General features: G+C 42.9%; 1 protein-coding gene across 1 annotated transcript in view; it reads left to right on the top strand.

Moving 5' to 3' along the window:
* Positions 1–25,361, top strand: part of Las (lipoyl synthase, mitochondrial) — a 226,933-nt gene extending 201,572 nt beyond the window's left edge. Inside the window, exons 7-9 of the mRNA XM_080273291.1 lie at positions 6,814–6,972; positions 15,211–15,326; positions 24,674–25,361. Of these exons, the coding sequence (XP_080129417.1) occupies positions 6,814–6,972; positions 15,211–15,326; positions 24,674–24,930 (532 nt within the window). The 3' untranslated portion in view covers positions 24,931–25,361. The remainder of the gene's footprint in view (positions 1–6,813; positions 6,973–15,210; positions 15,327–24,673) is intronic.
* Positions 25,362–26,096: the final 735 nt, after the last annotated feature.

Below are 26,096 nucleotides of genomic sequence, written 5' to 3'. Positions count from 1 at the left end.
CAACCACCCCCCTGCTGAGGTTCAGTCTGATTGGAGTGCCCTAAATACCCACTAAACCACCATGTCCCATAATTTGGTTATATGGTTCCCACGCAGCATAGTAAATGGTTTCCTGGTGTACAGGAAACAATTTGGCTTGTCACTCAGTGTAAAGTCCCCCATGGACAGGAGGATGAGGAAAGAATGAAGGAAAGAAAGACAGAAGAGAAAGGAAGGAAAGAAAGTAGGAAGAGAGGAAACAAATCAACAAAATAAATACTACTATGAGAGTGTGGATTTTTACACCTTAAATCAGTATTTTGGAAATTTGGACTGGAGTGAAGTGGAGAGGGGGGAAAGTATCCAGGAGAATTGTAATACATGTATCTTTATGAAAATATATGAGGAGGAGTCAGAAACCATGTTCCTAAAGTTGCTACTAAAAAGGAAGACAGAAAGAAAGATTGGTTTAATAAAAGATGTAAAGAGGCACTTGAAATTAGGAATACAGCATGGGATAATGTCAGAAGATATACAGAAAAAGCATGGAAAGAGTATAAAGAAGTAAGAAATGAATTTGTAAAAGTAATACGCGAGGAGGAACAAAAATGCAAGAAGGATATTGGTAATAAAAGCACGAAAGAACCCAAGTTGTTCTACAAGTTTGTTAATATTAAAACGAAAACAAAGAACAGCTTGGTGACATTAAGAGATCGTGATGTAATGTATGAAAAGAGGAAATGTGTAACATATTGAATGATAAATTGCAGTCAGTATTTGTAACAGAAGAGGAATTCTTAGAACCTGTAACAGAGATGCAACCCTTGAAATTGGAGACAGTAGAGGCTGAGAGAAATGAGATGCTTCAGGCAATGAAGGATACAGATGTGAGGAATGCAGTGGGACTGGATGAAGTAGCTGGTTGGATCTTTGAAAGAATGTGCAGACCAATTAGTGAAGCCTATCCCTGATATATAAGGTTTTCCATAAAAAGCGGGGAGCTACCTACTGAGTGGAAGAGAGCAAACATGGTTCCAATTTATAAAGGTGGTGGCAGGGAGGGCCCACTTAACCATACAGTGGTCTCCCTCACTAGTATAGTCTGCAAACAATGTGAAAATGTCATTAGAAAAAGATGGATAAAATTCTGTGAAGGGTATAAAGTATAACATCCAAGCAGTTTGGATTTAGAGAAGGGTCTTCTTGTGTTATGAACTTGTTGAGCTTCTGTAGTAGTGATAGACTTTGTTCAAGAAAGAAAAGGATAGGTAGAATGTATTTACCTGGATTTAAAGAAAGCGTTTGATAGAGCCACACAGAATATTATTATGGAAATTGAAAACCTTTGGAGGTTTACATGGGAAATTGTTGAAATGGATGGAAAATTATTTGATAGAAAGACCAATGAGAACTGTAGTAAGTGACAAGTTTTCCCAGTGGAAAAAGGTAACTAGTGGAGTGCCCCAAGGTTCAGTGTTAGCCCCAATTATGTTCTTGATATAAATATAAATGACATGCTTGCATGCTTGAGTACTGTTATGGGTTCACTTGCTGATGCTGCATAAATTATGAAAAATATTAAAGGAGTAAACTGTTGTAAGAAATTGCAAAAAGAGCAAAATAAACTATACAGGTGGAGTCAAACGTGGAAAATGGAATTCAGTACCAATAAATGTCATGGAAGTGGGAGTCAGTGATAAGAGACCGAGGTATGTGTACAAGATGGGAGATGAAATAATAAGGAAGGCAAAAGGAGAAAAGGACCTTGGTGTGACTATACAGGATAACCTGTCACCAGAGAACATATAAACCGGATTACTGGAGGGACTTACAGACTACTGACCAACATGAGAATGGCATTTAATTATGTGGATGAAGAGATGTTGAGAGAGGTAATAGTGACCATGATAAGACTAAGATTGGAATATGCAGCAGTGATATGGTTACCACACTTGAAAAAGCATACCAGTAAACTAGAGAATACAAAGGATAGCCACAAAATTGACACCAAGCTGTAGGGAGTTGTCTTATGAGGAGAGAGTAGAGAAGCTGAATTTTTTTCTTATGAGGAGAGAGTAGAAAAGCTGAAATTACTAACCCTGAGAGAGAGAAGAGAGAGGGGAGATTTGATTGCAATGTTTAGAGATTAAGAGGAATAGAACATGTGGACAGAGAGGGTCTCTTTGTGAAAGATGATGGAAGAACAAGAGGGCATGAATTCAAGCTGAGTAAGAGTCGATGCCTCAGTGATGTGAAGAAATTTAGTTTTTCAAATAGGCAATTGGAATAATTTAGGAGATAAGTGGTGTGAGCAGAGAGCATCCATGTGTTTAAATGTAGATTAGATAATACATTATTTGTTGAAAAGAGATGGGACAACACAAGCTCAGCTCAAATCCTGTAGAATGCAATTAGATGAATATTATTGGGTAAATACAGAAAGAGAGAAAGAGAGAGATTGTACCCGACCTACAATATGTTGGTTGAGGTTACCATCTTTAACATTTTTATTTTACTGTCAGTGTTATACTGCATGTATTCTTGCCTGCAGTGCATGAACCCTTTGGTGTTTATGGTTGCAGTGCAAATTTCATGCACTCATTACCATTTGACGCAGGCTGTGTTTGCGCATATTTCAACCGCTCATTACCATTCGATGCCAGTTGTGTTGAATGAAATGGCGCCTGTTTTTTGGTTATGGAATGATTTTGTGTCCATTTCTGGGCGACAATGAAGCACTACAGGTACTTACGTCCCCGTGTATCCCTCTGCTGCGCTCAACCTACTCCTCGCCCAGCATTGCCCCACTCCCCGTGTCAGTGTGCTACGAGCCTTGCTCGAGTGTAAGATAATTTCCTTTCGCGTTCTGTAAAATTGGCTCTAATTGACCTACAGTAATTTTTTATACACCAAAATGTAGCCAGATAAATTCTCTGTAACTTTTTCTCAGTAACATTTACCATAAAAATTATACAGTATATCTGTGAGAAAAGAAATTAAAAAACTGAAGTAAAAAAAAAAAATTAAGGCATAATTTACATTCGGCTGATCTTTTTTACAACAACCACAAGCAAGGGGGAGGCGGTGGCTCAATCGGTAGAGAGATGGCTTGTAATCCTGACAGACCCGGATTCAAATCCCCCTGGGGCAAGGAACAGTTTAAGGATTTGAATTTCATAAAAATCAGACTTTATTGATCTACCAGAAGACCCGCCGACATGTCGTAAAAATACCCCTGCTAATACCAATACTCCAGTCTTGTATGAGACAGCCCTAGCATGTATTCAGTATGGACTGTGGGTGTTAGCGCTGAAGTGGTGACATGTAGAGGTGTGTGGTACGTAGGAGGGCTACTGAGCCTTGAAACCAGGCTGTGAAGCCTATGCCCAGAGTTGGACACATAAAAAAAAAAAAAAAAGAAGTACACTTGTTCAGAATCATGGTGAAAAAAATTTTGATTATCGAATCATAAATAAGGGTGTGAGGATAAATGAATAGCGCAATGACGGGGGGTCTCTCAGTGTGTGGCCTTGGGTGCCAAGGCTCCGCCTTCTGAGTACTCGCTTGCAGTACAACGCAGCCTGCATTGAATGGTAATGTAATGGTTAATAGTTTCACGTACCAGTGTTTGTCTGGTAACAGTGTGCCCAGACTTGATAAATGGAATGTAAGAGGAGCGAATGATGAGGTGAAAGAGAGAGGGATTGTCCAGGTGCTTGAGGATGCGAAAGTGGATGTATGTGGAATAACTGAAACAAAATGGAGAGGAGAAAGTGTGAGAGAATGGGAGTATGGATGGGGTATATGTGCAGGAGTAGATGAGAATGAAAGGGCAAAGGAAGGAGTATGTATAGTTGTGAGTAAAAGATGGAAGAGGAGCATAAGACAGTATGGATCAGTTGGGTCAAGGATTGTGTGGGTAAAGTTGAAAGTTGGAATACAAATGTGGGCGATTGTGTGTGTGTATGCGCCAACGCAAGATCGTGCTAGAAGAGTGAGAGAAGAGTTCTGGACAAATGTAGAAGTGTGCATGGAAAAGTTTGGAAGGAATGAGAGAGTGTTTTTGATTGGTGATATGAATGGTAAAGTTGGGAATGTGAAGGTGGATGGAATAGTTGGTGAGTGGGGTGTGCCTGCTGAGATAGATGAGAATGGGAGTGCGTTAGTGGACATTTGTGCTGGGAGGGGGTTGGTGATAGCCAATACCCTCTTCAGGCATAAAATGATCCACAGGTATACATGGCGAGTGATGAGAAGGGTGGGTGGTGAACTGAATGAAAGGAAGGCAATGATTGATTATGTGTGTGTGGATGAAAGGATGCGAAGATGTGTAATGGATGCAAGAGTTTATAGAGGTTGGGGGAGTGGACTTTCTGACCACTACTTGGTGGTGGCCAGAATTAGAGTTCAAGTAAGATGGAGGAATAGAAGAAGGGAAAGACGAGAGGAAGGAGTAGTTGCAAAGAGAGTGGAAAGGTTACAAGAGTGAGAAAAAGACAGAGTATAAGAGAGACGTGGATGAACGATTGGGCAAATATGAATTGGAGCAGATGGGAGACGTGGAAGGTGTGTGTAGAACATTTACAGAATATGTGCAGCATGTGATGTGGTATGTGGAAGGAAGAGAAGACGGAGGGGGGTGCAAGGAACAGCGTGGTGGACTGAAGAGGTGTAACAGGCTGTCACAAAAGAAGAAAGCATACAATGAATGGATGAGAAATAGGGGCGTGGAAGAGGTTGAGAGGAGGAAGAGACAGTTATATGTAGAAAGAAAGAGAGAGGTGAAAAGATTAGTAAGAGAGAGTAAGAAGAGAGTGGATGAGGAATTTGGAAGGAATTTGAGTGTAAAGTGGAGGGACTGTAAGAAAATGTTCTGGAAAGAGGTGAAAAGAGTAAGACAGGGTGGAAGTGAAGTTAGCAGGGGAGTGAAAGATAAAAATGGTAGATTACTAGTGGAGAAGGGAGAAAAAGTGAGCAGATGGAGAGAACACTTTAAGGAATTGTTGAACGTAGAGGATGGAAGTAATGCGAGTATAAGTGGCTGGGGAATGGCTGGGAGAAGGAGGGAGGTGAGAAGACAGGAAGAAATCAGTAGGATAGAAGTTGTGGAAGCAATGAAGAAAGTTAAATCAGGGAAAGCCCCAGGAATTGATGGAGTGTGTGGTGAAATGCTGAAGCATGGGGGAGAGATAGTAGTAGAATGGATGTGGAAGATGTGCAGATTGGCCTGGGAGGAAGGTAGAGTCCCGGAGGATTGGAAGTCAGGTATAATTATTCCCTTGTACAAAGGAAAAGGGGAAAAAGAAGTGTGTGGTAATCATAGGGGCATTTGTCTTCTTAGTATAATAGGAAAAATGTATGGTAAGATACTTATTTACAGAGTTAGAGAAAGAACAGAGAAATTAGTTGGAGAAGAACAGGGAGGCTTTAGGAAGGGAAGAGGTTGTGTAGATCAGATATTCATTCTCAGATCTTTAGTGGAAAAGTTTCTAGAGAAGGGAAAGAAGTTGTATGCAGCTTTCATGGATTTGGAGAAAGCATATGACAGGGTGGATAGACAAGGATTGTGGAAAGTGTTAAGAATATATGGAGTAGATGGGAAGTTGTTGAATGCTGTGAAGAGTATGTACGATGGTGCGAAGGCTGCAGTGCGTGTGGATGGTGAACTAAGTGAATTTTTCTCTTTGAAAGTTGGGTTGAAACAGGGATGTGTCATGTCTCCATGGTTGTTCAATCTGTACATGGATGGGGTAATAAAAGAGGTACAAGGTAGGGTAGTGGATGTTGGAGTGGCCCTGGTGAGAGAGGGTAGTGTTTGGTAACTCCCTGTACTGCTGTTTGCAGATGATACTGTGTTGTTGAGTGAAAACGAAGGGGAGCTGCAGGGCTTGGTGGATGAGTTTGGGAGAGTGTGTAAGAAACGGAACCTAAAGGTGAATGTAGGGAAGAGTAAAGTGATGGTCTTTGAGAGAGGTGAAGTCAGTGAATGTACAGCGAGGTTGGATGGTGAGGAATTGGAAAATGTGAGTACGTTTAAGTACTTGGGTAGTGTGATGAGTAAGGATGGAGGTTTGGAGGGTGAAGTGCTTGAAAGGGTACAGCAGGGAAGAAAGGTTGCTGGTTCTTTGAAAGCAGTGATAAGAAACAGGAAAGTGAGCATGGAAGTGAAAAAGTTACTACATGACAGTATTGTGATACCAACTCTAACGTATGGAAGTGAAGCTTGGACGTTGTTGGAAGGACACAAGTCAAGAGTGAGAGCAGTGGAAATGAGTTATTTAAGAGGAGCCTGTGGAGTCACATGGAGAGACAGGCTGACGAATGAGGATAAAAGGAGCGTTGTGGTGTTGATGTGGATGTGATAGGAAGCGTTATGAGGAACACACTGAGGTGGTTTGGCCATGTGGAGAGGATGGAGGGTGAAAGACTGACGAAGAGAGTGTATGTGAGTGAGGTGGAGGGGGAGGCCGAGGATGAGATGGAGGGATGGGGTGGAAAGGGATATGAGAGAGGGGGGTGTGAGTTGGGAGCAGGGGAGTGAAATGGCGGGGGACAGGGCGACTTGGAGGCGATTTGTTTGTGGCCACCCCAAACGGGATTGAGGCGTCTGGCAATAGATAGATAGATAGATAACTGTCATTTAATAATGGAGGGCTGGGAGAGGGTGGAGTTTGTGGGTTAGAGGAAGGATGGAGCTCAATTTTCCCCCAATACCCTATTCTGCAATGTATACAGGAGTAGGAGGGGGAGACACCTGGGCAGAAATCAATGCTCTTGAATATACATTCATTCCATCATGTGGTGTATTAAGTTGCCTGTTTTTGTTCCCACCAGGAATCCTGCAATTTTGGTTGAGTGCTTAGTTCCAGACTTTGGAGGGAATGAAGCAAGTGTTGGTAATGTTGTCAACTCTGGCCTGGATGTCTTTGCTCACAATATAGAAACTGTTGAGTCCCTCACCCCCAGAGTACGTGACCCACGTGCAAGATATAGGTAAGGCAAAAGGCTAAGATTTTGGAAGAGTTAATGCTGTGGAGGAAATGAGAGAGGAGAAGAAAGGAAACATGAAATATGATTAGTCAGTGGTAAATTAAGGTGAAAGTATATGCACATATACAGTCTTTCCTCATACTTCGACGAAGGTATGTTCTGCCAAACCCACGCGAAGTGTAAAACGTTGAAGTATGAAGTTAATTGTTTATGTGAAAAATTAAAAGTGTTCTGGAGGGACAGCTAGGTTACCTACCTAACCTTTCTAAAAAAAAAAAGAAACTCATACACAAGAAATACCTAATAAAATAAACTGAAAATATTTTTAGGTTACACTGCATTATAATTAAGGTCAAACTGGGTGATATTAACAGGTAAAAATAAAAAAATGTATGTACAAGTACACAATTTATTGAAAAATTGACAAAAAAAGATAATCAAATGCAGGGGTTAGGTGAGGATGTTCTTGTAGGGCATGTGAAGTTCTGTACAGGGTGGATGGGGATAGTGACTAGGTGTGTACGTGCATGTGTTTGCATGTGTGTGTGTGTGTGTGTGTGTGTGTGTGTGTGTGTGTGTGTGTGTGTGTGAATTTCTGTACAGGGTGGATGGGGCTAGTGACTATGTGACATGGGCTTTTCTGGGGAAGACCCATTACTATCACCTAGACTGAATCCTTCGAAGTCGAACCCTGGTCCAGCCTGCTGCTGTTGGATCGCAAACGTAAACATTGCTCAGCTGATTCCCAATACTTCTCCACATTCTTCCCACTTTTCCTCATATTTAGCCATGGCTAAGTAAATAAGAATTATATGGTGGCTATTATTTAGTTAAATGTGCAAATGTCTTCACAAAATTAAAGTACAGGTACTCAAAATAAATGTGGTGAAGGCAGACAAGTTCGAAGAGTTACAAGTTAAATATTTCTGTGATAGCGTCAGCTTGTGAATGCAGTGTGGCTGGTGTTACGATGACAAAAATGTTTGTAATGTCATTGCATATACTGAGTAATAAATGCTGAGTCATGCAGTTGCATCTATGCTTTCCTTATACTGTACAGGTAGCCATTGTTTATTGCCATATTTGTTGGTGGTGAGCGAGCAGGAGTGAGATTAGCTGATAGTTTGTTGTGCAGGCGATCACGTGCTGAAGATCAACCCAGCTGAGTTGGTCAGTCAACCAGAATATTTGACTTTTTTCTCGTGAAATCACTGCTCTGTTATGGTGGACAGGCAGTGGGATAATTTCTGCATGCTCATCTTGCCCTCCCTTGGCTGCTGTGGGCTTTCAGTCTTTTCTTCACTTTTCATCTCTTCCTCTGTCATTTCCATTGCAGCTGCCTCCTCGTCGTAATTTGCCAACAGGTGATCATCAGTACGCGTGGGTGGTGTTTTCTCAGCCGGGGAGTAACATTGAAGTGTGAAATTTTCGTCCAATTTTGAGGAAAATGGTAACTTTTTGTCGCGTCGAAGTGTGAATCATTGAAGTGCGAAACGTCAAAGTATGAGGAAAGACTGTACAGTATATATATATACAGTAGAAGTCCTGTTATTCAGCATCTGTGGGACCGGGATGATGCCAAGAAATTAGATTTGCTGAATAATAAAAAAACCTACCCACTCAGTACCTTAAATATATTGGTGAACACTGTCATCACCAATTATGGTAATACAACTGTGTTTGGAGAGAGTAGTATATACTGTACAATATTGCAATGAATACAGTACTATACCTGAATCTGAAATATATACCTAAATTAGTGAACATATACATGTATAATGACACAGTAGGCCTACAAGTCAGATAACACTTCCTGGATGGCCCAAATGATACAGAATATTACCTACCAGCTCAGTACATCACTTGTATTGGTGAACTCATCACTACCTATATTATTACAAATATGTTTGGAGCAAGTACTAATACAGTACTTTTTCCAAACAAAATAAAATAGTCGGAAAATTACATAAAATAAAGTGAAGGAATATGAATTGGTGAGGTCTTTCTGATGAAAGTTAAACGTACATTTAGCGCTCATTCTTTTGTCCGTTTTTTTGTTTACATGTAAAAGGGAGAGTATTGATGCAAACAGTAATGTATTCCATTAACCCCTTAATAACCTCCGGCATTGAACAACCCTTTACAGTACAAGTGTCAGTTATGTCAAGTTAGTGAGCCATGAAAAAACTGTGAACAATTATGGGAAGGGAACGAAGGTCACTGGTATGTTTACACGACTCTGCGCTATGATTCCAAGCAGTCAGGGGGTCTGTTAATCTCAGATGTTTTCGCCCATTTGGTAAATGCTCCGTAACTTTGTAATTTCTCCCGTGAATCATAGCGAATCATAGCATGGGTTTAGGAAGCTAAATAACACATTGCTAGGTGCGCCAGACGATTATCTTCACATCTTTAAGAAAATGGAAGAAATTTAATCCCTCTTTGAGTACGTAGAGTAAGTTTTTTCCATTCTTCTGAAATAAATTTATTTTTCTTAAAGATATGAAGATAATCGTCTGGCCCACCTAGCAATGTGCTATTTGGCTTCCTAAACCCATGCTATGATATCGCTATGAGTCACAGAAAAATGGATAAAGTTACGATGTATTTACCAAATGGGTGAAAACATATGAGATTAACCGACCACCTGACTGCTTGGGATCGTAGCATAGAGTCGTGTAAACATACCAGTGACCTTCATTCCCTCCCCATAATTGTTCAGTTTTCTTTATAGCTCACACTATCTTGACATCACTGACATCGGTACTGTAAAGGGTTGTTCAGTGCCGGAGGTTATTAAGGGGTTAATGGGATATATTACTGTTTGCATCAATACTCTCTCTCTCACGTTAAACACAAAAACGAACAAAAGAATGAGCGCTAAATGTTTGTTTAACTTTCATCAGAAAGATCTTAGCAATTCATATTCCTCCAGTTTATTTTTAAGTATTTTTCTGACTTTAGATTAGGTTAGGTTTCGTTAAATTATTAGGTACTCTACAGTTAAACTCGGTTAGGTTAGGTTTATTTAAACAGGACAGTCCATTCCACCATTATGCTGAGGAATAACAATACTAGAGCTGTCACAGCCGTACAGCTAAAAACAACGGGGAAACTGATTTAACAAGCAACATTTATTTATGGGTTATGCATTGCAGTATCAGTGGTTAATGGGCTATGCAATTACTGGTAAATGTCATTTTCAGGAAGGCGTCAAGAATGAACAAATTTCAAGAATTAGTGAGGGGGCTTGGAATGTAACCTTCGCTAATTTGGTGGGGGTGGTTACTGTACTGTATGATACTGTGCAATATTGTAATCAATACAGTACTGTACCTGAATCTCAAAAAATATGGAAACTACTGAACATTCATTGTAATGAAACATTAGGCCTACAAGTCACAGATAACACTTCCTGGACTGCCGAGATGATTCCGGACATCTGCCTAACAATCAGTGATTTTCGTAAATGGGACTATTTCTCAAAACTGCTGAAATGTTGGATCTACCGAATAATCAGCTGCCGAATAATAGGACTTTTACTGTATATATATATATATAATATATATAAGTAATCCCTCTAATATCCGAACGCCCAACATCCGAACAATCCCCACTAACCGGACATAATCGTCCTGGGATCCAAAAAAAAAAAAAAAAAAAAAAAAAAAAAAAAAAAAAAAAACCCTGCCCGTAATTTGAACTTGGGGCGCGGGACAGCTTTGTTGTGGTGCATCATTCCTCCGACGTCCACTAGAGCCCCTGCATCCTCCCCACTTTCCGCCTGTCTCTCGTCGCGAGTGAATGCTCGTCGTCATGGCTGCCCACGTGCTCACTTTTGTGGTGGTGCCTTACCTGCTGCAGGCACTCCTGCTGCTCTCGTGCCTCTCCTTCGTGTGTGTGATAATGGCCCCGCCGCCTGAGAAGAGGAAGAGAGTGGTGTTGACTCTGGAGAAGAAACGGGAGATATTGGAGAAAGTAGATGCAGGGTGGTCTTCTTCCCGCATCCTCCGCGAGTTCAACCTGGTCCGATCTACTTTGTTTGATATTAAGAGATCCCGAGACAAACTCATGCAGTACACGGCTGACTCCTCATTGAGAAGCAAATGCAACGTGGAGAGGAAGGTGATGTTTTCTCCCAAGTTTGCTGAAGTCAACCACTCCACGTTGATTTGGTATCGACAGCAACGTGCTGCTGGTGTGATGGTACGTGGTACGGAGCTGAAGGCTGCTGCTGAGAAGTTCGCCAGGCTTCATGACGCCCTAGACTTCAAGGCATCCAAGGGTTGGCTCTTCGCGTTCAAGTTACGGCATGGCCTTACCAACCGTAAAACTCATGGCGAAGCTTTGGATGCTAACGAGGATGGAATTGACGAGTTTCGGCACAAGGTGAAGGGCTTGATCGACAGGGAGGGCCTCACTCTCGGTCAAGTCTACAACGCTGACGAAACTGGTTTATTCTATCGCTGTTTGCCAACAAACGCTCTAGCCGAGGAGACGGAGAAGCGTGTACCTGGCCGCAAGCTCTCCAAGCAACGGATATCTGCTTTGTGTTGTGCCAGTGCTAATAGGAATGCTAAAGCGGTATGTGGTGTGGCAAGAGTAACAACAAAGAAGAAAGGTACAGCATGGTGGGATGAGGAGGTTAAGAGAGCGGTGGAGGAAAGAGGAAGAAGTGGCTAAAGTGGTTACAGGACAGGGGTTCAGTTGAAATAAGAACTGAATATGTTGAGAGCAAGTAGCATGTAAAGAGACTAGTGAAGAGGAAAAAGGAGGAGGTAAATGAGAATATAGGTAGAAAAATGATTGGGAACTACTCTGAAAATAGAAACTTTTTCTGGAAAGAGGTGCAGAAATGTAGAAGTGGAAACAGAAAGGAATGTGATGGTGTGAAGGATGTAGGTGGTAGACTATTAACCCATGGGGATGAGGTAAGGAACAGATGGAAGGAATATTTCGAAAGCCTGATGAATTGGAATAGAGAAAGCAGAGCGGCTGTAAACATGATTGGTTTGGGGTGTGTGCAGAGAAGGAAGGCAGTATCAGGAGATGTGACACTTGCACAGGTGAAGAGTGCTGTGAAGCAGCTGAAAAATGGGAAAGCAGCTGGGGTTGATGAGGTGTATGCAGAGATGCTTAAGTATAGTGGAGAGAGTGGAATGAAGTGCTTGTTGGAGTTATGTAAGAAGGCATGAATGAATGAAACTGTGCCTGCAGAGTGGAGAAAGGCTGTGATTGTACCCCTGTACAAAAATAAAGGTGAGCGAAGTGAGTGCAAGAATTGTCGTGGCATAAGTTTATTGAGTGTGGTAGGGAAGGTATATGGAAGAATATTATAGAGAAATTAAGAGAGATATCAGAAGTCCTAGTGAGTGATGAACAGGATGGCTTTAGGAGTGGCAGAGGATGTGTGGATTAGATATTTAAAGTGAGACAGATAGTAGAGACAGCTTGTTAGAAGGACCATAAGGTGTTTATGGCATTCATGGATCTGGAGAAAGCATATGACAAAGTGGACAGAGAAGGAGTGTGGAAAGTTTTGTGCATGTACGGTGTAGAGGGTAAGCTGCTAGGTGCCATCAAGAGTTTTTATAATGGTAGTGAAGCATGTGTAATGGTTAATGGCAGACATGGGGTAATAGTAATAAGTAATAGTATTAGACTCTTGCAGTGTTTTCAGAGTAATAATAGTAATAGTAATAGATCACAAGTTCCTGGCCGTAATAGTAATTGTAATAGTAATAGTAGGCAAAGTAATAGATAATTGTATATTACTTTCCCATAACAGAGACTTCTTTAATACCGTTTACCATAATCAATAAAAACAGCCTTCTCACCTTGGTTACCTGTTGGCTGCTTTCCAAGCTGCAGGTACACCACAGGAGCCCGTGCAGAATGGTGAGTGGTCAACAGGCCATCAGGTGATCTAGACACACTTGTGCATTCAGTAGAACAGCCTCCCAATGATAATGAAAATAAAAACCATTTTCAATTTAATTAATACCGTTATCATAAATAATGTATTAATAGTAATAGCAATACTAATAGATGACCAAGTAACAGTAATAGTAATAGGTGACCACTAAAATAATTATAGTAGTATTATAATAGAGAGCAATTGAAATTAATAGTAATATAAACCCAGTAATGGACCCCATGTCTGGTTAATGGGCATCTAAGTGAATGGTTCACGATCGATGTGAGCATGCAACAAGGTTATGTGATGTCCCCATGGTTGTTCAATATATATAGTATATGGATGGGGTGATGAGAGAAGTAAAAACATGAGTAATGGAGAGAGGGATGGCATTGGTAATGAATGGTGATGGATGGAATATCTCAAATTTGTTGTATGCTGATGATGCAGTACTGCTTGCAAGTACCAGACAAGAATTTGGTAGGCTAGTGCAGAGTTTTGCTGGTGTGTGTGAGCGTCATGCCTTGAAAGTGAATGTAGAAAAGAGTAAAGTGATGATTAATGAGAGAGAAGGTGACTCCAAGTGCAATGTAACAGTGAATGGAGAGAGACTGGAATTGGTTAGTGAGTTCAAATACGTGGGTACAGTGATAGAAAAGAGAGGAAAATGTGCAAAAGAAATTGAAAGTAGAGTGACACAAGGAGGAAAAGTAGCTGGTGCAATGAAGGCCTTGATAAGAAACAGAGGCTTGAGTGTTGTAGCTGCATGAGGCTTATGTGAAGGAGTGTTATTGCCAACTTTAATATATGGATCTGAGACTATGGTGTTGCATGAAAATGAAAAGTCAAGAGTGAAAGCAGTGGAGTTGGGACTGCTGAGGAATGTATGTGGAGTACAGAGGGTGGATAGAATACGAAATAATGTGATCCGTGAAAGATGCGGAGTGAGGAAGTTGGTGGACACCAGAATCGAAGAGAATGTACTGAGATGGTATGGTCATGTGGAGAGAATGTATAACAACAGAGTGGTGAAAAACATATATCTGAGCAAATTTGAAGGAGATAGGAGGTGAGGTAGGCCAAGAAGAAGGTGGAGAGATATGGTGGATGAGTGTGTGGGGAAGAGAGGTTTGGAAGTTGGTGAGGCTAGGGAACTGACAGGAGATCGAGCTGGCTAGATGAATGTTGTGAGGAGGAGTGCATGATCAGGAATTTTGGCACCCCTTTTTAACGTGGCAGCATCCGGATTGACTCAATCGGATACGTTTATGTGACTCTACAGAATGTGATGAATGTTTTTGGCATATCCAATAGAGCCAAGATTCCGGGGGCTTGAATGATGAGTGAATGGAAGCTTGGCCCATTGGATTGGGCAATTTTGGGCTGTCTGAACATTGCTACTCCTCACCCTGCCCTAGGGTGGGAAAGGAGATTCAGATGATGATGATGATGAATATATAAATAGTGGAACATAGTGCTATCCATCCAACTTAAGGTAGCATTGCTACCATAGCTGTAACTATATTCTTGTTGCATGACCCCATCTGTCTGGCTGAGCAGACATATCAATTAGAGGTAAGCAGCTGCCTCTGTTGGGCTATCCTACAGGTAAAGTACAGTACATACACCATTTAGGGATCTAGCACCCTCTTGTTGTAGATAACACTTCACTAGGGACCTTCCTGCAGCAACATGGAGGAAACATGAAGAGGTTTGGCTCTCAAATGTACACTACAACTGCTCCATCCTGGATGCACAGCACCATGTGTAATCTCCTCATCAGTGCCTGCATCCCATAGTATAGTGGGGCAATTCCATTTACATAACCACATTTGAGGATGCCTGAAAATCATGTAATCTGAAGCCCTTAAGCTCACACATAACACTGAAGCAGGTTTTGTCATGATTTCACACAGTGGAGTCTCAAATCAGCCTTTTTCCTATGTTAGTGACTAGTCTGAGATCTCACTTAAACTTCATATTGTCAGTGGAAGTTGCAAGTGACTTTGAGCCTGCATCATAACTGGAATTTTTCCTATGTTAGTGACTAGTCTGAGATCTCACTTAAACTTCATATTGTCAGTGGAAGTTGCAAGTGACTTTGAGCCTGCTTCATAACTGGAAGATATAGCCATCCACTGAGAGGGGTGAGGGAAGAGAAAAGTAAGGATGTAAAACTGAAAGGATCATTATGTTGGGAGAAGGGACTGGGCATAAGTTGTGTGAGGTTTTTAAAGGGTAGGAAGAGACACAGTGTGTGAGAAAAAGTAGTTAGGAAAGTAAATTTGCTACTGAACTGAAATATATTAAGGTTTCCTCAACAGACAGTCATTGAGGGTGCTGGAGCATGCCAAAGAAGTAGACAAGGATCTGGTAACCAAGTCCTCAATTATGCTGGGCCTTGGGGAGACTGATGAAGAGGTAACAAAGGCACTCAGAGGTAAGTACCTGTAGTTTTAGACCTAGGGGGACCCATTTGTTTTAACTAGTTTCATATGTTTTTTTTACTTAGTTTGCAGAGTGGTAGATGGAGGACACCCATCATCCACTCACTTGATGTAGTGCTGCATACTTCATTCTTGGTGTCTGTCATTCTTTTTCGGTGTCTGTCCTCCTCTTTGCCTGTTTTTCCCATCCTTCCTTTCACTATTAATCTTCTTTCCACTCCCAGTGGCTCTACAATGCATGACAAGCCAAATGGTTTCCTGTAACAGAGGAAACCATGTACAAAGCTAGGTGGTAACCATATAGCCAAATAACAGGGTGTCATGGAGCTTATGATAATATCCCTGTTAACTGGATGGAGAGAGGCAAATGTGTTGTCCTCCTGCGAACCAAACTTCCACACCGATCCCTGCACCTCACTGTAGCAAAGCGCTGTCAGCTGCATGGAAACATCATTCACCTCACGGGACAGCCCTGCAGGGATGGTTACTTGCCTGTGATTGATGGGTCTGCCTGATGGACAGACTAGAACACCACAACAACAACTTGGATCCCACATTTTTATGTTTATTTGGTTGACAGGGACCCCAAGTTTTGCAGTCCAAATCCTGTGCGTTTCCTTGTAAACTATATCTTTTCATTTCAGTTGTTTTTCTGTTGCCTTCCATAGCTTCTGTAACACCTGCTTGATAGATAGACTAGGGCAGTACAACAACAACTTGGATCCCACATATTTTTTATAATTATTTGGTTGACAGGGACCACAGACAAGAAGTTTTGCAATCCTAATCCTGCGCTTTTCCATGTAAACTAAATCTTTTCATTTCAGTTGTTTTCCTATGGCCTTCCATAGCTTCTGTAGCACCATCTTTTTTGTGTTTTGTTATCTTTTTAGTTTGCCTCACTTAGATACACCTTTATTGCAATCCTAGTTTTAAGCATATTGTTCTTAGTATGTCTGTACCATTCAGGCAGTTTATTTCAACAATTATTGGTAGATTTAACCCATGGACTGTGGCAGGGGGGGTTGCAAAACAGGCTTTATGGTGTGGCAGTATGACCACTTTAGCAACCATTGCAAAATGACCTCAAATGTACATCATCATCCTGGAAATGATATTTACATTTACCCATGAAATTTTTTGCTCAGCTCACCCCAGTTACAGTTATTTTGGTTGGAAATTTCCTAGCTCATGTCAAAGTCCCAGTGGTTGCCAGTTAGTCCAGGAAGGCTTAAATTGAGTGTGACATGCCAATTTTGATAATTTATTTCTTGATTCCATCCCTCCCATTCATCACAATTGGCCTTGCACTTTATTTTCCCATTATGGACTTTTTTTTTTTTTTTTTTTTTTTTTTTTTTTTTTTTTTTTAAGACATGTTGGAACCTTCCTCAGTTATTTTGTTTCTGGGCCCAACCTAGGGGATGGAGATGAGAGATGATAGAAAGCCTAATATCTGATAAAACCTACAAGACGTTGCTCCTACAAAGAATTCATGGTGCGTTGTTAAAAGTCACACTCATATGAGGTAGGTCGCACGCCCCTGGAGTTGACTTAAATTGGGTAAGTCACTCCCCCTCGGGTTAATTACATCACGCGTATCACTTTCCGTTACACACCCCAGCCGCTCACAAACATTGCCTTATGTGCAGATGACATTACCTGAATAATCGCCATCAACATAGCAATATCCCACACCAAGCCCTCTTCCTCCCATCATCCCCAGACATCACCTTCTGCACCTCAAACCTCGCCCCTACAACATCCTGGAGAGTGGTCAAAACCCTTGGATCTGATCACCTCCCAATCATCATCATTACCAAAACCAGAATCACCCAAGCTGGCCACAGACACACATACAACTAATTATAAGAGAGCCAACTGGGAGGCCTTCACAACTGAAACAGAACAACATTTCAAAACATTAAACAGTACACCCATCACAAACATCAACACCGCTGTGCACATTTTCAATACAATTATACAAAAGGCAGACAAAAGACACATCCCTAGAGGCAACAGAAAGAGACACAACCCCAACTTCACACCAGAAATTCAAGGCCTCACCAGTCAACAGGACACATTACGACACTCCCCAACACCCCATACACAAAACACCATACAACAAATATAAGAATTCGACACTCAGATAAGCAATAAAATATCAGATCAGCAAACACTAAACTGGAATAATTATCTCCATACACTTGACCACAAAACAAACACCAGCAAACTGTACAAAACACTAAACAGCATCACATTCTCCAACAGCAACACTACACAATCACACACTGCCATCACAACAACAGACACCATACCTTCAAACAAACAAGAAGCAAACTTTCTCATCAATCACTTTTCACATGTCAGCCATCTAATCCCCCATCACGACGACAGACATATCATCCAAGTTAAGAGACAGTTCCCCACAGACCCAGACTTCACACCCTTCACTTACAACCAGACGAAGCACATCGTCAGCAACCTGAAACTCTCATCTGCCCGTGGACCAGACAACATAAACAACATTCACCTTAAACACCTTGGACCACAAGACATACAAGAACTTACCAACATATCAGACTACAGCTACTGACACAACATAATACCAGACATCTGGAAGCATGGCATTATCATCCCTGTCCCCAAACCCAACAAAGACCCCACGTTACCTTCCTCGCACTGCTCTATCACATCCCTCTGCATCCTCTCTAAAGTCACTGAACGACTGGTACTACAACTAGTTACACCTCACACCCCTGCAGACCAATCACAACATGGCTTTAGGCCACTACACTCTACAAACACTCATCTTACAGACCTTACATAGAGAGTTTTTGATGGCATGAATACAGCAAGGCCATCACAAAGAACACTCCTAGTCACACTAGACATTACCAAAGTTTTTGGTGCCATCCCCCACCAAAACCTCACAAACAAAATATTCAACGCAAACATGCACAATAACACAAAAATATATCTGGCAAACTATTTAGCAGGCAGATGTGCACATGTAATATTTGCCAGTCAGTCCTCGAACATCAGAAACTTCACCAATGGCATCCCCCAAGGATCTGTTTTGTCCCCTACGCTCTTTAACCTAGACTTGCACGACGTGCCCACACCCCACACACCACAGATACACATAGCTTCCTATGCAGATGACATAACACTTACATATACACACCAAAATGCAAACACAGCTGCACACATCCTCCAATATTACCTCACACCACATGAATAGTTCACCTCAAACAAGCTCAAAATAGCCTCAGCCAAACCTACAGTGACCCTTCTCACAAACTGGACAGCAGAACACTGTCACATTCCACACCTCACCAGAAAAAAACACTCCTCTACCCCCCTCCCCCCCCCCCACACATACAGAAAATCCTTGTTGGAGCATACAACACATCAATGTCATTTAAACAACACATCATAAACATTAAAAATAAAATACCACCAAGACTCAGTGCCTTAAGGTCACTTGCCCATACAGCATTGGACACAACAAAGAAACCACCACCCCAGTATACAAACAATATATTTGTTCAGTTTTTAATTATGCAAGCCCTGCTTGGGCTTCTAACCTCACTGAAACACACTACAACGCTCTACAGACCATACAGAACAAGGCCCTAAAAATAATCACAGGCTGCACAGCTACTACACTCACAGACCACTTACATAAAAAAAACAAAGTCCTAAAAGTCAAGGATCACCTAGACATGAGAGGCATCCAGATTCTCGCTGCAGCCTCCACAAACCCACAACATTCACTACATTACATGGCAGCACATCCACACACACCAAGGAACACCAAAACAACACCCAGCACACGATATCATACACAAATAATGTCATCTCTCCCCCCGTGCCTGCCTCAGACCAGCTTCCAGACGTATATCCATACTCAGATCACTCTCCGCTCCATTCAGTCACTTAATGACAACACACAGCTGCATGCACGGCCTCCTGATATCCACCCTTCTGAATCCTATCTCCCTTGTGAGGACAGGGTCCACCTGGCCTGGCCAGGCTGAGATGTGGGCTTCATCCACCCCTCTTAAGTTGCCAGAAGAGGCTGGATGACTCCGTCGCTGATGCCTGTCCAGAATGTAACACAGCACACCATACTATTGAGCACATTATGGAAGACTGCATTGCACACAATCACCTTTGCCAACAACACAACATACACTGCTTGAGAGCTCTGTGGGAAAGCCCGGTCTCAGCCATGGCCTTCCTTAGGGACTCAGGGCTGTTTGGCCAGACTACGTAGGGAACAACTACTGCTACCACCTCAATATCCTCACACCACATTGCAGACACAGCTCTCACACTGAATCAAAACAGTCTCAACACAACTTAGGCATGAGTCAAGGGCAACATGCAGATGATTGCTCCAGCCAAATCCACAACCACACTTAACAGCAGCAGCAAACATGAGCACACATATACCCATAACACCACATGTAGCAGTGTACCAGAGCCACACACTCCCTTCATTAAGAACATCGAAGTGACTTATGATACTGGACTCACCTTCAAGGACCTTCTTTCAAGGACCGCATACAAAACATCAGTTGATGGTACACCTCCAGACTCGTTGCTCTCGGGACACTTACAGGGACTGACTTTGGGGTACAAAATGAAATAATCTCCCAGCTGTGTTAACAACTTCCTTCCACGCGTTTGCCCAGTTGAACACGGCAGACTTCAGGGCATAACGCTGAAGATTCTGCAAGGTCTGCATCCCACGTTTGTCCCCCACTGCATCCTTGTCCTCCAGTACCACGATCACCTTGTTGAGGAACCTCCGGCAGTACACTCTCATCACAGCCACGATCACACCCTGATCCATTGGTTGAATCAGAGTAGCCATATTAGGTGGCAGAAACATGCACCTAATCTGCTTGTCAAAAACAACCAAATCCTTCTCAGATGGATGTACAGGAGGATTGTCCAGAAGCAGGAGTGCCTTCACCTGGTCGCAAGCAATTCTAAGGACCTCTGTTTGATAACGGATAACCTCCTTGACGAAATGTCTGTGGAACCAGTGTCCGAAGATCTTAGTGGTAAACCAGGCCTTCACAGGATGGTACCACACAACAGGCAGGCTATCCATCAACCCATGGAAACAACATGGTTGTTTTGTACGTCCAACAGCAACGGGTTTGAGGCGGTGCGCCCCGTTAACATTGGCACAGCACAAAACAGAGTCACATTGTTGGGACAACTTCCGACCAGGCACAGACTTCTCCCTTTCCTCAGCCAGGGTGTGGGTGGGCACGGAGTGGTAGAACAGACCAGTTTCGTCAGTGTTATAGACTTCACCAAGGGCAAGGATTTCGTCCTTGATCAGGCACTCCAGTTTCTGGTGAAATGGGTCTATTTCTTCAGCTGCCGGGTCCAAGGCTTCACTGTGTGCCTTACGGCCTGTAAGTCCATGGCTCAGCTTGAACCTGAAGAGCCATCCCTCCGATGCCTTGATGTCCTGGATGTTGTGCAGGCATGCAAACTTCTCAGCAGCAGCCATCACCTCGGTCCCATGCACTAGCACACCGGCACCATGTTAATGACAAAACCACATCAAAGTCAACTGGTTGATAATGGTGTGCCGGGCCTGGGCTGTTACCTTCCTGTTGCCACAACGTGTGCTTTCGCCAAAGTCCTGTCTGTACTACGTAAGCTTGTCGCGTGACTTCTTAATACGAACAGTGTTGAACGGGCTAGATCATACTCGCGAAGAATGCGTCCTGTGGTCTAGCCTGTGTCAACCTTGCCTAATATCTCACGCTTCCTCTCCAGACTCAGAACCTTCCTCTTCCACTTCTCAGGTGGTAGTGGGGTCATCACCACTCACAGAAGAATGCAGCAGAGCAGGACCACAACCTGAAGAAGGTAGGGAACCACCACAAAAGCAGCTGCAGTCACAGCCATTGTTGCAAGCGGAACCACTCAAGAGGGGCAGAAAGACGGAAACTGAGATGCGGGACAGTACGGCACTGCCATATCGCGCATAACAGTTGCATTCGAGCACAGAGGAAGCCAAACGCAGCAAACTGACATCTGTCTATAAGGTTCACTTCCATTTGCCCAGGCAAGGGTTAGTACGTGACGGCAACAGCGGATGACCGGTAGATCACAGCTTCAGGCAGTGTATGACTCATGTGGCCTGCCAGGCAACTCTAACCGTTCGGTAGGGAAGAGGACAGGCATGGATGATGGGGGGTTTCTGCACTAATCCCGGAGGTCGGGGGACACCTGCCATTCGGTGTAGGGCCGGCCAAGTGGTTTTTTCCGTACATTTACTCGTGGGGGATCTGTCTATGAGGTTCACTTCCGTTTGCACAGGCAAGGGTTAGTACGTGATGGCAACAGTGGATGACCAGTAGATCACCTCCTCAGGCAGTTTATGACTCATGCGGCCTGCCAGGTGACTCTGACCATTCGGTAGGGAAGCGGACGGGTGTGCATGATGGGGGATTTCTGCACTAATACTGGAGGCCGGGGGACTCCCGCCATTCGATGTAGGGCCGGCCAGACGGTTTTACTGTACATTTATTTGTGGGTTGTGGTCTGTGTTACACGCACGGTGGCCACCAGTACCTTTAGCCGGGAACAGCGCTCGCCTTCTCCGTTCAAAAATAATCATAGAATTTTCTCGAAGATATACTTAATGTCTTTCCCAGGCAAAATTACATAAGATTTCTTTACCTAACCTTACCAAACCTAATCTTTCATAATAGGGCTGCTTGGCTAAGGTGGCTGACTGTGGTATTAAAATGAATACCCATGCCGAATGGAAGTGTATTGTACAGTACAGTACAGTATTGTACTGTACATACAGTACTGTACACACATACAGTACTGTAGTACTGTACTATCAAATGCATTGGTACAGAAATTATTGTACTAATACTCTTTGCCATCATGGCGTGTAAAGGAATCTCTTTGTGTGTGTGGTGCATGTGTGTCTCCTGGTGGCCACGCGATTTTCGATCATCGATAGAGAGGCTGACAGGCACTGTCACCGAACATGTACTCATGGGTTGTGGTCTTTGTTACACGCGTGGTGGCCACCTGCACCCCTCAGCTAGGAACCACGCTCGCCTTGTCCTTTCAAAAATAACCATAGGATTTTCTTGAAAATATGTTCAATATGTTTCCCAGGCAAAATTACATAGATTAACTGTATTTTACCTTACCAAACCTAACCTCTTCCAATACGGCTGCTTGGCAAAGACGGGTGACTGTGGCATTGAAACGAATACCCATACTGAATGGAAGTGTACTGTACAGTATTGTACTGTACATACACAAATACAGTACTGTACTGTTTATATTACACTACTGTTGGACTATCATATGCATTGTTACAGAAATTACTGTACTGTATTGATATTGTACTCAGTGTGGGAAGGTCTCTCTCTCTCTCTCTCTCTCTCTCTCTGGTGCAAGTGCCTCCCGGTGGCCGCGTGATTTTCAACCTTCGATAGAGGGGCGGACGGGTGCTGTCACTGAACTTGTACTCATGGCTTGTGGTCTCTGTTCGATGGTGGTGGTGGTTGGGCAAGACTTAGCTCTGTGGCCGCGCGACTATCGACATTCAGTGGAGAGGTGGACGGGCGCTATCAGTGAACATGTACTCATGGCTTGTAGTCTGTGTTACATACACGGTGGGAGTGAGGAAAGGGCTAACCTGGTGGCCGCACGATACTAGACATTGGGTGGGGGTGCATATGGACGTTTTGACATCACTTGCAGGTTACAGTCGTATAGCTCGGATGCTGGAGGTTCATTGGGAGTGATCGGACGAGCACGTGACTTTGACCATTCAGTGCAGGAGCGGACGGACATTTTAGGTCTGGTTGTGGGTTATGGACTTCTTCCCGCTCACGGCTCGAATCCAGCGGCCACGATATCAAATGTTTGGACATGTTGGCTGGCCAGCCAAAGATCTCAGGCACTTTTACATCCAGATAATAGCAAGTAAATTCAGATAATGGTTTAATAGAGCCAAGCCTCAGTGTCTTGATACTGAACACATCTGGATACTGAGTGTCCGGATAATTGAGGGATCGCTGTATACATTCAGTGATGAATTATGCAAGCCGTGCTTGGGCCTCTAACCTCACTAAAACACACTACGACACCCTATTGACCATACAGAACAAAGCCCTAGAAATAGTCACAGGCTGCACAGCTACTACACCTACAGACCACCCACGCCAAGAAACCAAAGTCCTCAAAGTCTGGGATCATCTAGACATGGGAGGCTCACAAATTCTTGCTGCAACCTCCACAAAACCACACCATTCACTACAGTACATGGCAGCACATCCACACATGCCAAGGAACACCAAAACAACACCCAGCACACGATATCATACACAAATACTGTCATCTCTTCACCCTTACCCGGCTCAAACCAGCTTTCAGAGGCATATCCATACTCAGATCACTTGCCACTCCATTCATTCACTCAGAGACAATACACAGCTGCATGCATGGCCTCCTGATATCCACCCATCTGAATCCCACCTCCCTGATGAGGACAGGATCCACCTGGCCAGGCTGAGATGTGGGCATCATCCAGCCCTCGTGAGTTATCAGAAGAGGCTGGATGACTCAGTCACTGATGCTTGCTTAGGATGCAACACAGCACCTGATACTATTAAGCACATTATGGAAGACTGCATTGCACACAATCGCCTGTGCCAACAACACAACATACACTTCTTGAGAGCTCTGTGGGAAAGCCGAGTCTCAGCCGTGGCCCTCCTTAGGGAATCGGTGGCTGTTCGGCCAGATTGCCTAGGGAACAACAACAACAGCCTTTTCTGAATTTATCAGAATATGTGTGCAGTGGCACCACAACGCCTGTGCTATACTGCCACTATGCAGATCATCACACTTGTTTACTTCCTTCTGAAGTTTTTTCTCCCTCTTTGTTAGTAACACAGCATTTTCATCGTTTATAATTTTGTCATCAGTTACTTACTTGGTTCTAGTACCTGTAGCATATTGCATATGGTTATGATTTTATTGAGCCTTTCAGTATGATATCCATTTTATAAATTTGATTCTAGTGACCTATTGGACTAAATGCATTTGAAACTACAGTATTTCCTATAACCCCAGAAGCATGAGCATGTATTTATTTTGTTCTGGCTACTGCCAAATAGATTTATTTAGCTGAGGGATCATTCTCATGGCTGATGAAAGTTAAAGAAGTGAAAATACGAGGCAAATTTCATCTTGCAGTATGGTGACACTACAGCCATATACAGAATTTATTGTTGGTGTAACTTGATCATTCATCATTACCCTGCAGACCTAAGGAGTGCCGGTGTTGACTGTGTGACACTAGGACAGTACATGCAACCCACCAAACGTCACCTGCGCGTTGCTGAATACGTCACTCCAGAGAGATATCAACAGTGGGAGGAGGTGGGTCGTGACCTAGGATTTATCTACACTGCTAGTGGACCACTTGTCAGATCTTCCTATCGTGCTGGTGAACTATTCTTGAAGAGCTTCCTGCAGAAAAGGAAGAAGCAACAGGGAATAGAAAATGACATCGGTCAATAATTGCTGCGTACTGTAACTGTTTCATTAGATGTAAGTGATCATTAGAGAATATGTAGGCTGTAAGATAAATTTATCACATACTGCATCAGGATGGAATAGCTTTCCTAGGAATAATATTTGTTAAGGATTGTTACTAGAAAAGTATTTTCAAAGGGGTGTGTCAGCCCCATTGCGACTACTGTACTAATAATTTTTGTTGCAAGCAGCCTCATTTTGTGTGACTTGGGAGAGAGGAGATTGTACCTGGAACTTTTCCCTGAGCCATTCTCTAGAACCATGTTTCTCAGACTGAAGGTTGCAGCCCCCAGGGGGATTGCCAGATGCTTTGAGGGATTACAAGATGATTATATTGTGAAAAAAATTTAGGATATTGTGACAAATTTCCAGAAATAGTGAGTTGACTTGTATCACCCATGTAATAAAAAAGTTATCCAGTACATCCAATACAGTACATTGAATGTTTAGCCTAGTTTTTATTATGTTATTCTATCCATATTCTATAGCCGAACGCCTTAATCCCATAAGGGGTGGCCACATATAAATTGTCTCGACGTCACCCTGTCCCCTGCCGTTTCACTGTCCATCCTTCAACTTACACCCCCCCTCTCTCATGTACCTCTATACTCCATCCTTCCATCTCCTCCTCCGTCTCCCCCTCCCTGTCCCCCTCCTCCACCTCACATACACCCTCCTAGTTGGTTTGTCACTCCCCATCCTCTCCATGTGACCAAATCACCTCATTGTATTTCTGCTAATGCTTTCTATCACATCCACATTCACACCACAATACTCCTTCACTTCCCCATTTGTCAGCCTGTCTGTCCATTTAACTTTACATTCTCCTTTCAGATAACTCATTTGTGCATGTTAAAAATTAAATAAACTAACCAAAGGACTGATATTGATACAATACAGTGGTTGCTTGATGTCTAGATGTACAGAAATGTTGTCGTCAAGGTACATTAGTAGGATTTTGGTATACACTTATCCCTTGGTTATTGTGCATAATTGGTACAAACATGATGGGAGAAAAAGTGAGCAGATGGAGAGAACACTTTAAGGAATTGTTGAACATAGAGGATGGAAGTAATGTGAGTATAAGTTGCTGGGGAGGAGGGAGGTGAGAAGACAGGAAGAAATCAGTAGGATAGAAGTTGTGGAAGCAA

This window comes from Coenobita brevimanus, chromosome 54, assembly GCF_032717465.1.
Source record: "Coenobita brevimanus isolate Jiangsu-jjx chromosome 54, ASM3271746v2, whole genome shotgun sequence".
NCBI lineage: Eukaryota > Metazoa > Arthropoda > Malacostraca > Decapoda > Coenobitidae > Coenobita > Coenobita brevimanus.
This window is presented reverse-complemented; position numbering and strand designations above follow the sequence as displayed.